The sequence below is a fragment of the Poecilia formosa genome, unplaced genomic scaffold (assembly GCF_000485575.1).
Source record: "Poecilia formosa unplaced genomic scaffold, Poecilia_formosa-5.1.2 Scaffold412, whole genome shotgun sequence".
Taxonomy (NCBI): Eukaryota; Metazoa; Chordata; class Actinopteri; order Cyprinodontiformes; family Poeciliidae; genus Poecilia; species Poecilia formosa.
In genome coordinates this window covers 372,077-386,972 of record NW_006800351.1, presented here as the reverse complement: position 1 = coordinate 386,972, position 14,896 = coordinate 372,077, and the positions used below count along the sequence as shown (strand labels likewise).

Sequence of the window (14,896 nt, the reverse complement as noted above, 5' to 3'; positions counted from 1 at the left end):
TTACTTGGATGAATACTTTTCACTTTTACTTAAGAAAAATAAGTTGAAGCGGTGCTGCTCCTCTTACTTTAATTTCATTTTTGTGTCTTGAAACGTGATTGGTGTTTGGTCTTTATAAACTTCACTACCCAGAGTTCCCTTCGGCGCTGCGTCATGAGGTCAAGCTAACATTGTTGTCGTTGGAGACGGCGCAGGCTGAAGCGGGAAGAGAGAAATAAACGCTGAAACCAGTAAAGAAAAGTTACCCGAAGCGCTCCCACCGCGTCAGAAAAGATGGAAATATGTTCATTTTTATAAAAACATGAATCAGAAACATTATCATTTGGTGGGCTAACAGGAGAATGAGCTTTTCCCCCGCTTCTTCTATTGACCGGCTGTTTGTTTGCTAGCTAAAAGTCAACAGGTTGACTGTTGATTTGCAGCATCTTTCAATGGCCTCAACAGGTAAGGCTAAAACACGTCATTCCCCAGGTAAAAACACGTCTGCTGGGCTTGTTTAATGTCGCTAATTTAGCTGTTGTTTAAGCTCGTAAAGTAAAGTCTGCCCTGTCTGATGTTCTGGCTGTGATTCGTGCAGGTTGGCAGCATCCTTACGTGAACATTTTCAAACATGTTAAAGTTGAGAAATGGAGAAGGTCGGCCAAAGCTGGAGATGTGTCGTCTGCTATGGTAAATAAATCTAAATAAAATCAAAATCTGTACAGTTTGCATTCATTTATAGGTCATTTTTAATTAATTTTGCTAACCGTGTTTTTCTATCCAGCATGAAATTATTTAATATAATCTTTTTTTTAAAGCAACAATTGTGTCCAGAGTTTTTTGCACAGAGGGCCAAAATCCCAAAGTTGAAATTATTCAGAAACCAAAATTTTCTTTCCCACCACCCAATTACAAAACTCAAAAATATCATTGCAAATTATTTTTCTTTTACCTGAACAAGAATAAATAAAACAAAAATATTTTTTCCTTAATGTTTACAGTCATTTAACGTTTTTAGGATTATTATTTTCCAATTTTTTAAAGTCTGTAAAATTTTTGTATATTCTCAGCAACGAAAATAAGAGTTTTCTTCTACAAACTTTGTCAAATATAATGGATGGGTGTCCCTAAGATTTATTATGAGATAAAAATGAAATAATAGAAATCTCAGTAAAGGAAATATTTGTTGTGTTGTACTTAATATTTTCCATTTACGAAGCTATAAACCTGCCATGATGTCGTCTAAAGTGGCATTTATATCTTCACTTGGTTAAAATTCAGTTAAAAAAACCCCCACTGTACTAGTTATTAATCAGTTAATCAATAATTAATGTTCAGATCATTCCTGCACTTCAATGATCTTCAGTCCAGCAGGAAGGGATTTTTTTTTAGCTGTAGATTCATCCTTTGATGAAAATAATCAAGCGTTCATAAAAGGACTACTGATTTGCAATTAAAAAAAATGTTTATTTTCTTATTTAAAAAGAAATGTAATTGTTTACTTATATAGTTTAATTTCTAATATTGTAGGAAAAAAGACTTTCAGTTAAATGATAAATCTGCGGAATATGCCTTTTGTTCCTGATTAATCTTCAGAATATGTGCTAGCTGAAATAATTAGCTGCAGCTCTATTTGAATCAAAGCTTCAGTGTCTTTTTCACTCTCTCAATAAAAAAAGTATAAAAATCACTTGTTAAACCTGTACAATAAGTTTGATTGATGTGAAAGTAAAAGTTTGAGTTTCTACCTAAACTTTGTGTTCTTGCCATTGACAGGAATTTAAATATGTATGTGTTGCTTTGTCTGGTTTTGTTTTGTTTTTTACTTGTGTGTGTAAAGGTTAAAAAAGTTTAAAAATCAAATAAATAAAACAAAAGAGCTGAAAATGGACTCCCACACTAGATTCAGCTTGTTTGGTCTCTAAATCTCATGCAAGAGCATTGTTAGCTTTAGCTTTAGCTCTAGTCTTTAGCTTTTAGTCGACTTTACTGTAAAAATTAAAAAGCTGCGTTATGATAATCCCTCAGATGAAACTCGGGTTTGTGTTTGTTTGACTGTTTTGCAGGACCGGACTCTGAGGTGTCCGGTGTTTTCTATCAAAGGTCCAGTTCCCACTAACAGCTACATCCTGGTTCCCAAAAGCAGCCACCAGTCTCTGGGCCTGACCGGTCGATACTTCTACCTTCTGTTCAGACCCACGCCTGGAAAATACTTCATGGTCCACCTGGACGTCGCCGTGGAGGTACCGCAGCCAACCGTGGCGGTTCAGTCCGGGTTTGGATGTGGATCTAACTCGTGTTCTGGTCGCTGTGTGCTGCAGGAGGGCCAGGTGGTCCGGATCTCCTTTTCCAACATGTTCAAGGAGTTCAAGTCCACAGCTACTTGGCTCCAGTTTCCCTTCCTTTGTGGAGCTGCGAAGGATTCGGTTTACGAAAAAACCTCGAGATCAGCGAGGCAAGGTAAACTTCATGTTCACACCTTAAAGGTTTCGTTAAAGATCGCTTACAGGAAACCTTTCGTTTTCCAAGCTCTTAAAAAAGACAAAAAGACACCCAGCCGCTTTTTTGCTATAGGTTCTTGTTTTTTGGTGTCTGGAAAATGAGCCGTTAAATTACGTCACATTCCACGGGCACATTGTCCTGTTACCTAGCAACCCAGCTAAGCCCAGCCTGTTACCTAGCAACCCAGCTAAGCCCAGGCTGTTACCAAGCAACCCAGCTAAGCCCAGCCTGTTACCAAGCAACCCTGTTACCTAGCAACCCAGCTAAGCCCAGCCTGTTACCTAGCAACCCAGCTAAGCCCAGCCTGTTACCAAGCAAACCAGCTAAGCCCAGCCTGTTACCTAGCAACCCAGCTAAGCCCAGGCTGTTACCAAGCAACCCAGCTAAGCCCAGCCTGTTGCCTAGCAACCCAGAACTCCAGCACGTTTTGTCTGCTGGATTGTGTTTTTTTGAGTCTGTATTCTCCAGTTAATGATTATTTGATTATTAAATTAGTTGACTATTGCTGTTTCAGCCCTGATGTGAAGTGTTAGTTTTTCACCTCATGTCAGAAAATAAACTACAGTGGATTTAATTCTGGGTTGTTGGCGTAACGGAGAGAGAGAACAGATGTCTGACACACTTTTAGAGTTTTATTTGTAAATAATCTTTGAAAATGACACAGTTTTACTTCCCCTTCACGATGCAGCATGCACTGTTTAGTGTGTTTCTATCACAAACAATCTCAGTAGAACATATATTTTGTTGTTGACATCGATGAAATGTGAATATTTCATGAAGCAGAAAGCATTGAGCTCAGTGGGTTCCAGTTGCAGGTCCGGTTTGTTTCTGCAGTGTCTGTCGTGTGCTGCAGGTCTGGTGGGTCCGGCTCCGGACTCGGTGCGTTGGACCTGCCTGATGATCGACCTGTGCTTCACGCTCACCTTCTACCTCAACCGGCACCACGCTCACCTGAAGAGCGTCAAGCTCTGCGCCAACATGGCCGTGAAAAACATGTTCACCAGCGACCTGCTGCTGGACCCGGGTGAGAACCAAACCGCCGAGGGAACGGTTCCTGTCCGAGGGAACGGTTCCTTTCGTGTGTCAGGAACTCGGAGTGAAAATCAGAAAAAACTTTTCTAAGACATACTGAATACCGTCGGCCCTGTGAAACCAGCCTGATCGTCCATCTAGAAAAATCTTAACCTGCAACTTTTTTCTGTTATTAGAAACGTTTGTTCAACCACCAGTGGTTGGGAAAGGTCACAACTTATTCAGCGAATGTGTGAAAATTGGATATTTTAAATTTTGCCACCAATAATCCTTTCTAATGCGATGCATCAAAATAGGCATAAAACCGTTGATGGAAACATGTTTACTAGCTTTGTTTCCATCAAATGTCATGCAAACTTTTAAAATTTCACAGCCAGCTTCTGCTAACGCGACGCTCGACTGTAGGAAACAGGAAGTAGCGTTTGCTAACTAGCATGGAGCACATCTCAGAAAAATGAAGAATCCTCCCCTCCCAGCTCGAAGTCTGAACTTGGAAATTTTCTGGATTTGGTGCCTTTGGTAAGGCACAGAGCACATTAGCTTTTTGCAAAATTTAGAAAATTATTTGTAATATTAACGTTTCCATCAACAGTTTCTAATGTGATGCTTCAAAATGTTATCTTAAAGCACCAGATAGGCATTTAAAAAACTAATATATCAGAATCAGAAGTTCAGGCTTTGTAAAAATCGGTGATCAGCCTGAAAACTGCAGTTCACCAACCAGAACTTTCTTCTTTTTCCTCCACAGCAGTGACCTTCAGCGAGGCGAAGCTCCGAGGTCTGTCCGCCTGCCGGGGAACGGGTCCGATTCCCAGAGAGATGTCCTTCCCGGTGCCGAAAGGAGGCTCCTGGAATGACTTTTACGATCACGTCAAGTACGAAACTCTGAAGTGCTTTCACCAAAACCACGGCTGTGGCTCGGCGGAAAGCTGCGGGTTCGACTCCAGCTTCCTGCTGCCACCTGTCCAGTGTGTCGGTTTGTGGCTGGATTAGAAAACGTTTTAGAAATTCAGTCACCATCATCGTGTTGGGAAAAATTCATTTTTGTTCTTCCACTTTGGTCTCTCTGCTTGGAAAATCTGGAAAATGAGCCACTTCAAAAACCTCTCAAGGGGCAATGCACCGTTACCTAGCAACCCCAGAGAAGCCTAGCCAATCTGAGCTCCAGCATGTTTGGTCAGCTGGCTTTTCCTGCTGTACAATGGCTGCTGGGAAAGACGAGTGTTTTGTTGTTGACTTATCATCCAGAAACCACCTGCTGCGTTCTGGTTGGATGTGCAGGAGACGCCACTTCTGCTTTTCAAAGACATACTGTTGTATAACTGCGCATCTGTTTACATTTTCACATAAACGTTGAGTTGGGGCAGCAGCAGCTTATTTGGATTTAAAGTGACAGGACACCTTAAAGCAGCTCATTCTGAGCTGAAATGTGATTATCTAATAATTATTAGTGTAATGAACATGTTTTGTATAGGCCACAGACCGATCCTAACCCGCTAAAGGTAGCATAACAGGTCGCCTTTAAAAAGGTTTATATGACACCAGTAGCTGAGCTGCTCATATTTAGACTGCAGAAGGAATTAAAATGTTTACGTTGTTTTGCTCTACAGGTTTCCCTCTGATGGGACTAAACTTCCCTTTGACTCCATTCAGAAACCGGATCCAGAGGCTGGTAAGTTAACGTTATTTCACAAAACGAGCCTCAGACTCAGAAAAGCTTTTCTGTCTCTAACAGACCGACGTGTGGTGCGATCAGAAACGGTGGCAGCCGTAGTTTTCCTGGAACCAGTTTCTCTCCAGAGGAGTTGCTTGTTTTTTCTGGACCCGGCCATCCGAGTCTGCAGCTCCAATTGGATCAGAAAATGTTCTGACAGAAACGTCTCTGTGCCGTTTTCCGTTTGTCTGGTAATAACTAAATGTTGCGAGGTGATGCTGTTTACGCTGACAAAATTACTCAAAGCACAAATTGGAATAATGAGTTCATTGTTGGCGCTGAGGTTTGTTTTCCTGAACAAAAAGCCTCATTTCAGCTGGACCCGGGTTTTCATTTCTCCTGAAACGGGTTCTTGTGCAGACGGATAAATGCATCCAGTGTTCAGTCCACAGGAACGATGATATTTATACTTTTATTGTAACAACTGTAAAAACTCGTAAAGTAATTATTTTTCAGTCACTGATTTCCAGTTCATTTCTCTCCAGGAAGACCTTCAGACGAGACTGACGAGCCTCGCTCCGCCAGAACCAGCGGCCCGGTTCAACACCGAGGTTCTCCCTGTCAGCCGATCGCCGCCTCCAGACTCGTAAAAACAGATTCAGATCCTTACATTTAGTTTTTATGTTTCAGACAAGAAAAGAATCTAAAACTTGTTGCATTCTTCGTTTCGTCTTCTCAGCTCCCGAGGAACCGAACGTCTGTGGCGTCCAGCGTTCCCGAGTTGAGTCCGTCTGACGCGACGGAGGCAGGAGTTCATGTGTACGCGCATCCGCAAGACGCTCTCAGCACGCACGGAGACAGCAGCGGAGACGAGGTGCTGCCAGCGGCTGGACCGCAGCTGCCAAACACGAGGCGCGCGGGCCAAAGCCGGCCCGCCTTAAGGCTTTATGTGGCCCAGACGAACAGGAGAATAGAACCTGGAAATAACTGTTCTATGCTTAAAAACAGTTTTTTTGGGGACAGGATTAAGAGCACAGGAATAAATATCTGAATTTTTCTTAGAATTTTGACTTTTTTCCTAACCCTAATCCTAAAATCAATAGTTGCAGTAATGGAGAAAAAAAGATTTTGGTAAAAATAAGAATTCTGGGGGAAAAAAGGTCGATTCTGAAAAAAATTCAGAATTTGAGATAAAACTTTCAGAATTCTGAGACAATTTTTATATTTTTCAGAATTGTGACTTCAGAGGATTAAAGTGAGAATCTCTTTTTCAGTGGCAGTAATATTCTTCCATAGGTATTCTGCCAAATTGCATCAATGTGTATTGATGTGATTTAACTCTGCCGTCGAGTGCAGAGGCGCCTGTTCGCTCCGATTTACAGGTTTGGGTTTTATCATCACGTTCATAATCTCAATATTTCCCAAAATAAAAATGAGTTTGACATTCCTGGACTAAATCAAATCTAAAACATCAAGGAAATCTGCAGTGATGTGATGTAAATAGACAACATGAGGGAACAAATACTCCCAGTCTCATTGTTTGGCTGCTGTCTGTTGTGATTAAACATCTGGACTTGCTCTCCAGGTGTTTGGCTCCTCAGTGTCGCTTCCTGTGGCCTCGTTCAAAGAGAGCAAGCAGCAGGTATGTTGGGTGCAGAAACACTTCCTTAGTGACTGAATGATTAAATATTTAATGTAATGCATCTTTTCCTGCTGCGCTCCGCGTTGGAAGCTCCTGCCCGACCCGATCCTGCAGCTCAGCCGGATCATCGGCTTCGGAGGAGCCACCACCAGATATGTACGATAATCGCTCTTCAGATGAAATCTGACTTAATTTAGAGGTTTAGTAGCAGAACCTTTCCGTCCTGCAGGCCCTGTGGACCAAATCAGGGGAGGAAGTGGTTTATCCGTGCCACGCGATCATCGTTGCTATGAAGATCCTGTCCAGCGAGCAAAGATTCTTCATCGGCCACACAGATAAGGTGCTTCATTTTAGCTAAACCCCAAACCAGCTTTCTGTTCCCAGTTGGGCTGGACTGGTCCTGAAGGCTCCTGTGTTCTGGGTAAATTGGTTTAAATCTGCAATATTTGCCCTAAAACTGCCCCAGTGCTGCCCTCTTCTGGTTGGACGGTGGCACTGCAGGTGAATTTTCCTATTGGTTCCAATGGTAAAGCTCAGCTAATGCTACGTAGCTCGACCCTGCGTTAGTATTTAACAACATTTATAGATTTGTCTCCTATCAATTTTGCTTTTGCAAAAACGTTTTTAAATTTGTTGCTCGCTACTCGAGTTTTGGAGAAAAGTCACAAGATTTCCAGCTAGTCACTTTTGCAGAAAAGTTGCTAAATTGGTCACCAGTTGCTTTTTTGGTGGAAAAATGTCATTAGATTTGATGCTGGTTGCCTTTTTGAATAAAGTCTCAAAATTTGTCAAAAGTCTTTTTTTTTCTGGAAAAGTTGCTAAATTTAGTTGTTGGTTGCTTTTATAGAAAATAATTCACTAGAATGATCGCTTTCTTTTTTTTTTTAAGAAAAAGTTGCTAAATTTATTCCTTTTTTGCGAAAAGTATAATAGAATAAAAGTTTCCAGATTTGTCTCTTTTATTTGGTAGTTGTTGCTAATCTGTCTTTTTGTAAAAACGCAGATAGCTTTTCCAAGGGAATTTATAATTTTTTTTGGAAATAAAGAAAGGTAACTTTGTAATGAATCTCTTTTTTGGCGATTTGGGGGGAATGTTGTTAAATCTGTATGGATGGATACCCAACGGTGCGGACGGGCTGACTTCCTGTCTCTCCTGTTTGCAGATTTCTGCGCTGACCTTTAACGGCAGTACGACCCTGCTGGCGTCGGCCCAGAGCGGCAGCAACAGCGTGGTGCGGCTGTGGGACTACAGCGGAGGAAGCTGCCTGTCCATGTTCAGGGCTCACTCTCATTCTCTGTCCTGTCTCAGGTGAGTTCAGACCCGAACGGCTTCGGCTTCCTTTGTCTTCCTCTCACTGACCTCGCTCTGCCCTAAGTTTCTCCTCTGGAGGCGGCATCCTCTGTGGCGTGGGGAAGGACAGACACAACAAAACGGTGAGCAGCTGGATTATTTCTGCATTTAGAAAAAGCTGCAAGGAAAAATAAACTGACGATATTAACAGCAACATGGCTGCTGCAAAAAGGCTTGAAAATAATAGACTAAATAAAATAATACTGGTTCCTGTCCAGCCATCAAAGAGCTTCTCAGTGAGAGGCGAGTAGAAATTAGCTACTTTTACTTGAGTCATGTCATTATGAAGAATCTCTCCTCTTGAGTTAAATTTCTGGATTTTCTTCCCACTGAATGAAAAACAAACATGTTTTAACCAAAAACCAGACAGACTCACCTGCAGTTTCTGTTAAAGTTTCATCAGTTTTTTATAGAAAGAAACTGATTTGAAAATATCGTCTTTTGTCTGATTTAGTTATTTTTTGTTTCTTAAATGAATTATTGTCATTTTGGATCTTAAAATACCAACATTTCCACTTTACTTTCCACTCTTACTTGAGTGATTTCTTGGATGGATACTTTTTACTTCTACTTAGGTAAAACTTTGGTTTTTTATGTCTGATGAACGCTAAGTGCTAGCCGTCGATGACGTCGACTGGTTTGCGTTTTGTTTTGGTATAATTGTGTTTTTTAGATGGTGGTGGTGTGGAACACGCTAAACGCTGCTAACGGCGGGGAGGGAACCATCTTGGCCAAAGCGCACACAGATGTGGACATCGTCACCATGAAGGTCACTTCCTTCGATGAGACGAGGTAAACGGCTTGTTCCTGCTGCTGCTGCACCGAAACACAACAAATTCTGCAGCACATCTACATGTTACAATCGTCATAGTCAAGCTAGCATAGCTGACTTACTTTCCTTCTTCATTCACTATGTTTTCCTTAATTAAAACGTTTTCCTGACCTCGTTATCTAGCTGTTGTCGTGGTGACAATTAGTAGCAAAGCACTGGGTCCATTTTTCTTTTATACATCAGGCGTACATTTAAGATTTAGCTCGTTATGTTGATAACAGATAAAACCAATGCTAGTCTTCACTAGCGATCGGGATCTTTAGCGTCACATTGCAACGTGCCTATAAATAATGTTTAATTTTTTTGTTCTTTCCATTTATGCTACAGAATGACATAAAGTGAATAAAACCCAGTAAAATAAAACCTTGATATAAAGAATAAACGCTTTCAGTTACTAGCTGGGATGGAGCGAAACCTGCTGCAGTAAATCAATTAAGCTATTAATCACATGAAAAATTAAAACAAACTCAATAATTTCCTTTTGTATTATTTCTTATTTTTCTGTTTCTTGTGTTTGCAGAGTCTTTATAATACATTTTATATGTTGGTTTGTTTATTTTTGGATATTTTAAATGTCTTCCAGGTCAAATGTTAAAGTTTAATGATGAGAATGTGTTCCTGCATCGTTAGACTAGAAAATGGTCTAAAATCTACAGTCTGGTCGTTTATCGCAGTAACTTAGGGAACATTTGTTACCTCAGCACTGAGTTGCACGTTTGAGTCGCTGTGTTGAGTTGATGTGCCGACCTGAGCTGCTGCGTCGTCAGGATGGTGTCGTGCGGCCGAGAGAACGTCCGTCTGTGGCGGGTCCGGAACGGCTCGCTGCGGTCCTGCCCGGTCTACCTGGGAGAGTTTCACTCCCTGGACTTCACAGACGTGGCGTTCCAGGAGGGCGGCGCCGCTGACCAGCAGCTCGACGACCGAACGCTGTGAGTGACTTTGCTGTTTTTCTTTCGGGTCACTCGGGTTTTCCCACTGACGGCGTTTTGTTGTTCCTCGCTCAGATTCGCCAGCACGCAGAGCGGCCATGTTTTGGAGATCGACTACAGCAGAGTGACGGTTAAAAACGTGAGGCGGTTGATGCCTGCAGAGCAGCGGCATGCAGAACGCAGGGAGAAATGGACGTTCAACACCGGTGGGTTAAACCCCGCAGGGCCTCCTGTGTTTAAACAAATATATACATCTAATTTAGCTTTTCTCAGAGATTACAAACTCTGTTTCAGTAAATACAAACTCCACCACAGGTGTAAATATCCCATTAATATTATTATCGTATATATTTGTTTTGATACTTTTACTTACTTATGTTATTATTATTGTGTCCTTGCAGGAAAATTTTCCTCTGTGTATTTTAAATGTACAATTGAATGACAATAACGTCTGTCTATGTCCAAGTATCACAACAGCTGCTGTAGTTTCAGAGAAAATATGGATTAAACTTAAAATAATTTGGAATATTTGCCGGAATTTTGTTGCATTTTACATCAGATAAACCTTTTAGAAATACAAGTAAAACTACAAACTTTTTTAAACCACAGATCCACATTACATGTGCAAAAAAACAATGTGCAGTGAAGTAAATTACAGCAAATTTACAGAAGTTTTAGTAAAAAAAAATACCAGGCAAAATCTACAAAATTTCTTGTTTTTGATATATATTTTTAAATATATCAAATATATAAATTTATTTATTTATTTATTGTCCAATTGTAATAAAACAATTAGAAAAAAAGATAAAAGTTGTAACATTTGTAGGCACATTTTACTGGAAAGCCTTTTTTTATAAAGACACTAAAGTAGCTCCGTATGTGGTGTTTGTATCTCAGGTCCAGGGATTCCCATCAACAGCATCAGCGTGTGTTCGTCGTTCTGCGCCACCGGCACCGAGGACGGCTTCCTGCGGCTCTGGACCCTCGATTTCTCTGCAGTCATTTTGGAGGCGGGTAGGCACAGCGGGGGGCAGGAAAGGTTCTGCCCGCATGAGCGAACCGATCCCCACGGGTCCAACTCTGCAGGCAGTCTTTTCACCCTGAGGACAAACGATTGACATTACATCTTCATGACAAGTTCAGTTGAAAGGTCGACCCAGTTTCAGACATAAAGACGGTTCTGGTTTGGGATGCACAATAAATCGGCACCAACATCGGTATCGGCTGATATTAGTCATTTTAACATATCAGTATCGGCTGATATAAGTCATTTTTAACATATTGGCCCGATGATTAAAACTGGGCTGATTAAAAATGACTGATATTTATTTCCATCTTGTTGCTGCCAATTTCTGGTCGTTTTTCCAAAGGTGTCAAAACAGTAGAGAAATAAATATCGGTAAATATTGGTTATCGTACAATATTGATATTGGCCCAAATTTTCATATCGGTCCATCCATAGTTCAGGTGACTCTTATTATAGGTCGGGATATTTTACTATCTCAGGATTTGATTCAAAATCAATGTTTGATTCAATATATCGGTGAAAGAAATCATCATGTATGGAGGGCTAAAGGTGGCAAAATTAAATAAACAAATAGTCCATGAAATACATATGCATAAATCTCTCATTTGTTTATTTTCCAGCTTTATTTTATCAGGACAAAAAACCCTTTGAGGTTAAAAACTTGTTTTTCAAGAGATTCCTGACTGCAGCACAGAAAAACTCAGTGAAAAGAAACTCTATGAAAACTGAGCTGCATTTCATAGAATCAACCTCAAATTTTAGATTTAAAATGAAATTTATTATGAAATCATTAAAAGCAGTTGGATCTGACAGTTTAAATCGTCATGACGACGGATGTCCAGGATTTTAGATTATTGCTGATTTTTAATGAAAATGACAGAAGAATCTCCCTGTAAACTTGGATGAACTAAAACTGATGATAAAAGTTCCTCTGTTGGGTTTTCTGAACGTGAAGCGTTTCGGTAAAACCTCGCCGGTTCGTTGTCTTCCAGAGCACGAAGGCCCGGTGGCCGTGGTGTCGGTGTCGTCCGACAGCCTGCAGGTTCTGGCTGCCACCTTCACCGGAAACCTGGGCTACCTCGACGTGAGCAGCCGCGGCTACAGCACCCTGATGAGGTCGCACACCGACGACGTGCTGGGCTTCAGCGTGGACGGCATCCGGCGCCACCTGACCACCGCCTCGGCCGACGGGACGCTGCGCGTCTGGCACATGGATTCCTTACAGCAGGTCAGCCGGCGCCGGATCTAAAGTTTTGGTTTTCAACTTACAGTCATGAAAATATCAGGAAACTCCGGTAAACACACCGATCTCCACACGTCTGGACACTGTGAAAACTGTGACTACCACAGACAAAAGTTATTATAATTAACTAAAACTAATGAAATATGACTTTGTGTAAAAAAATGTAGTGATGTGTTTTGACTAGGCCATGGTTCTGTCCTAGCCTCTCATCAGCTGGGCTCTGTGTGTTTTTCTCCCTGTAGTTGTATGATTTCGCGTCGATGGACAAACCGTGCTCCGTGGCGTTTCATCCACACGAGCCGACCTTCGCCTGCGGCTTCTGCTCCGGAACCGTCAGAGTGTTTGACATTTCCAGCGCCAGGCTGCTGGCCAAGCACAAGTAGGCAGCGTTCCCACGTCTGCTGCCGGCAGCTGGCTCAGACGGACGGCGTCCTGGTTCTGTTACGGTTCCATCATGGTTCCGTTATGGTTCTGTACCGGTTCCATCACGGTTCTGTTACGGTTCCATTACGGTTCCGTTACGGTTCCATCACGGTTCTGTTACGGTTCCATTACGGTTCCGTCATGGTTCCTTCACGGTTCCGTCATGGTTCCTTCACGGTTCCGTCATGGTTCCTTCACGGTTCTGTTACGGTTCCGTTATGGTTCTGTTACGGTTCTGTCCCAGTTCCGTCCCGGTTCTGTCCCGGTTCCATCACGGTTCCGTTACGGTTCCATCATGGTTCTGTTACGGTTCCATCATGGTTCCGTTACAGTTCTGTACCGGTTCCATCATGGTTGTGTTACAGTTCTGTACCGGTTCCATTCCGGTTCCGTCACGGTTCTGTCACGGTGCCGTCCCGGTTCCGTTACGGTTCCATCCTGGTTCCGTCACGGTTCCGTTACGGTTCCATCCCGGTTCCGTCACGGTTCCGTTACGGTTCCATCCTGGTTCCGTCACGGTTCCGTTACGGTTCCATCCTGGTTCCGTCCCGGTTCCGTCACGGTTCCTTCACGGTTCCTTTATGGTTCTGTCACGGTTCCATCCCGGTTCCGTCACGGTTCCTTCACGGTTCCTTTATGGTTCTGTCACGGTTCCATCCCGGTTCCGTCACGGTTCCATCCCGGTTCCTTCACGGTTCCTTCATGGTTCCTTCACGGTTCCGTCACGGTTCCTTCATGGTTCCTTCACGGTTCCGTTACGGTTCTGTCCCGGTTCTGTTTCCTCCCAGGCAGCACCGAGGGGAGGTCATCGGTCTGGCCTTCTCCTCAGACGGAGACCTGATGTTCAGCGCCGACTCTGACGGCTCTCTGGTGCTTCATGACGTCTCGGAGGAGGAGCACAGCGTGGTCAGAGTGGCATGTATGCAGATGCTGACGCTTCATTACATCACTTCCTGCAGCTGCATAGTGACTCAAATCACAAGCTGAGATTCAGGAATGCTTTTAAATATCAGATGATGACGAATGATTTTATTTCAGTAACTTTATTTGAGACGGTGAACATACGACTGACAGAACAGCTGATACAGACATGAACGAGTCTTTTGTTTATATCAGCTGTTCTGTCAGTCAGAAGAAATTTCCAGACAAAAGTTGTTTTTGTTTTTTAAATCAGGAAGTAAAGTTTCCTTTAACTTATGTTTGATAATATATTGAGTTGTCAGAAGCAGATCTGTCAAGGATGAAATGAAGAAGCTTTAAGTGTTTGGATGCTTGTTTGTCTTTTCAGACAGTAATTTTCTCTCCTTTACATTTCATTAAATGTCTTAATTCAAACTGTGGCTTTAAACTCGTTACGTCTGTGAAAGTCAGGATCCGTTTTCATGTTTCTCTGCTGAACCTGATCCATGTTTGCAGGCAGCGTTGTGGCCCGAGGCACTGAGCGCGCTCCGGACGCTCTGGCGGTCAGCGGCGACAGCAGCCGGCTGGCGTTCGTCGGTCCGACGCCGCACGTCATCACCGTCGCTGACGCTCGCTCTCTGGACGAGGTACTCTGACCTTTAACCCCCGTCCACTGCTAAACTAACACAGAGTTAAAATAAAATTGGTAATTATCTTATTTAAACCGTATCCCAGCGTCCTTCTAGAGCTAAGGTGTTCAAAGTGCGGTCCGGGGGCCATTTGTGGCTCGTGGCCCACCTACTACAGTTCAAGATTGAATTAATTAAATTAGAACAAAACTGTGAATTTTATATCAAAATCTACTTACAAAGATGTCGGATGCAAAATAAAGAGATCATCTTTTCCAGACTTTGTTGTTCTCCACACTGACTTTAAAAAAGACAGAACTCTGAGAAAAGTCAAAATTATTAGGAAAAAAAATCAGAATTCTAATAAAAAATGTCAAATCTGGTTTAAAAAAACCCAAAAAGTCAGAATTTGATTTAAAAAAAATCTAAATTCAGAGAAAAAAAGTCAAAACTCTAAAATATCTGAATTCTATGAAAAAGACAAATTTCTGAGAATAATTTCAGTAGATTAAAAGCCAGTTTTTTTTCCAGTGGCAGTAATGTTCTTCCGTAGATTTTATATGTTTTCTGCCAAATGTTCTGAAATGATATCCAGTTTTATGTTGGCTGTGCTCACTAGTGCAGAGGCGTTTGTTTCCTGCAGTTTTAACGTTTTGTTTCCTGCAGTTTTAACGTTTGTTTCCTGCAGTTTTAACGTTTTGTTTCCTGCAGTTTTAACGTTTGTTTCCTGCAGTTTTAACGTTTTGTTTCCTG

At 42.1% G+C, this 14,896-nt stretch overlaps 1 protein-coding gene across 3 annotated transcripts in view; it reads left to right on the top strand.

Moving 5' to 3' along the window:
* The first annotated feature begins 29 nt into the window (after positions 1 to 29).
* Positions 30 to 14,896, top strand: part of wdr90 (WD repeat domain 90) — a 29,154-nt gene continuing 14,287 nt past the window's right edge. For 2 of the 3 annotated variants that reach the window (XM_007576656.2, XM_016663307.1), the window contains exons 1-22: positions 30 to 444; positions 578 to 669; positions 2,046 to 2,222; positions 2,301 to 2,439; positions 3,335 to 3,505; positions 4,262 to 4,388; positions 5,124 to 5,185; positions 5,713 to 5,813; positions 5,907 to 6,041; positions 6,753 to 6,809; positions 6,900 to 6,965; positions 7,039 to 7,149; positions 7,973 to 8,118; positions 8,186 to 8,243; positions 8,834 to 8,952; positions 9,760 to 9,921; positions 9,997 to 10,127; positions 10,819 to 10,935; positions 11,941 to 12,176; positions 12,434 to 12,570; positions 13,403 to 13,533; positions 14,031 to 14,161. In XM_007576656.2, the coding sequence (XP_007576718.1) occupies positions 432 to 444; positions 578 to 669; positions 2,046 to 2,222; positions 2,301 to 2,439; positions 3,335 to 3,505; positions 4,262 to 4,388; positions 5,124 to 5,185; positions 5,713 to 5,813; positions 5,907 to 6,041; positions 6,753 to 6,809; positions 6,900 to 6,965; positions 7,039 to 7,149; positions 7,973 to 8,118; positions 8,186 to 8,243; positions 8,834 to 8,952; positions 9,760 to 9,921; positions 9,997 to 10,127; positions 10,819 to 10,935; positions 11,941 to 12,176; positions 12,434 to 12,570; positions 13,403 to 13,533; positions 14,031 to 14,161 (2,619 nt within the window). In that variant the 5' untranslated portion in view covers positions 30 to 431. The remainder of the gene's footprint in view (positions 445 to 577; positions 670 to 2,045; positions 2,223 to 2,300; positions 2,440 to 3,334; positions 3,506 to 4,261; positions 4,389 to 5,123; positions 5,186 to 5,712; positions 5,814 to 5,906; positions 6,042 to 6,752; positions 6,810 to 6,899; positions 6,966 to 7,038; positions 7,150 to 7,972; positions 8,119 to 8,185; positions 8,244 to 8,833; positions 8,953 to 9,759; positions 9,922 to 9,996; positions 10,128 to 10,818; positions 10,936 to 11,940; positions 12,177 to 12,433; positions 12,571 to 13,402; positions 13,534 to 14,030; positions 14,162 to 14,896) is intronic. The other variant, XM_016663308.1, reaches the window with a different exon arrangement.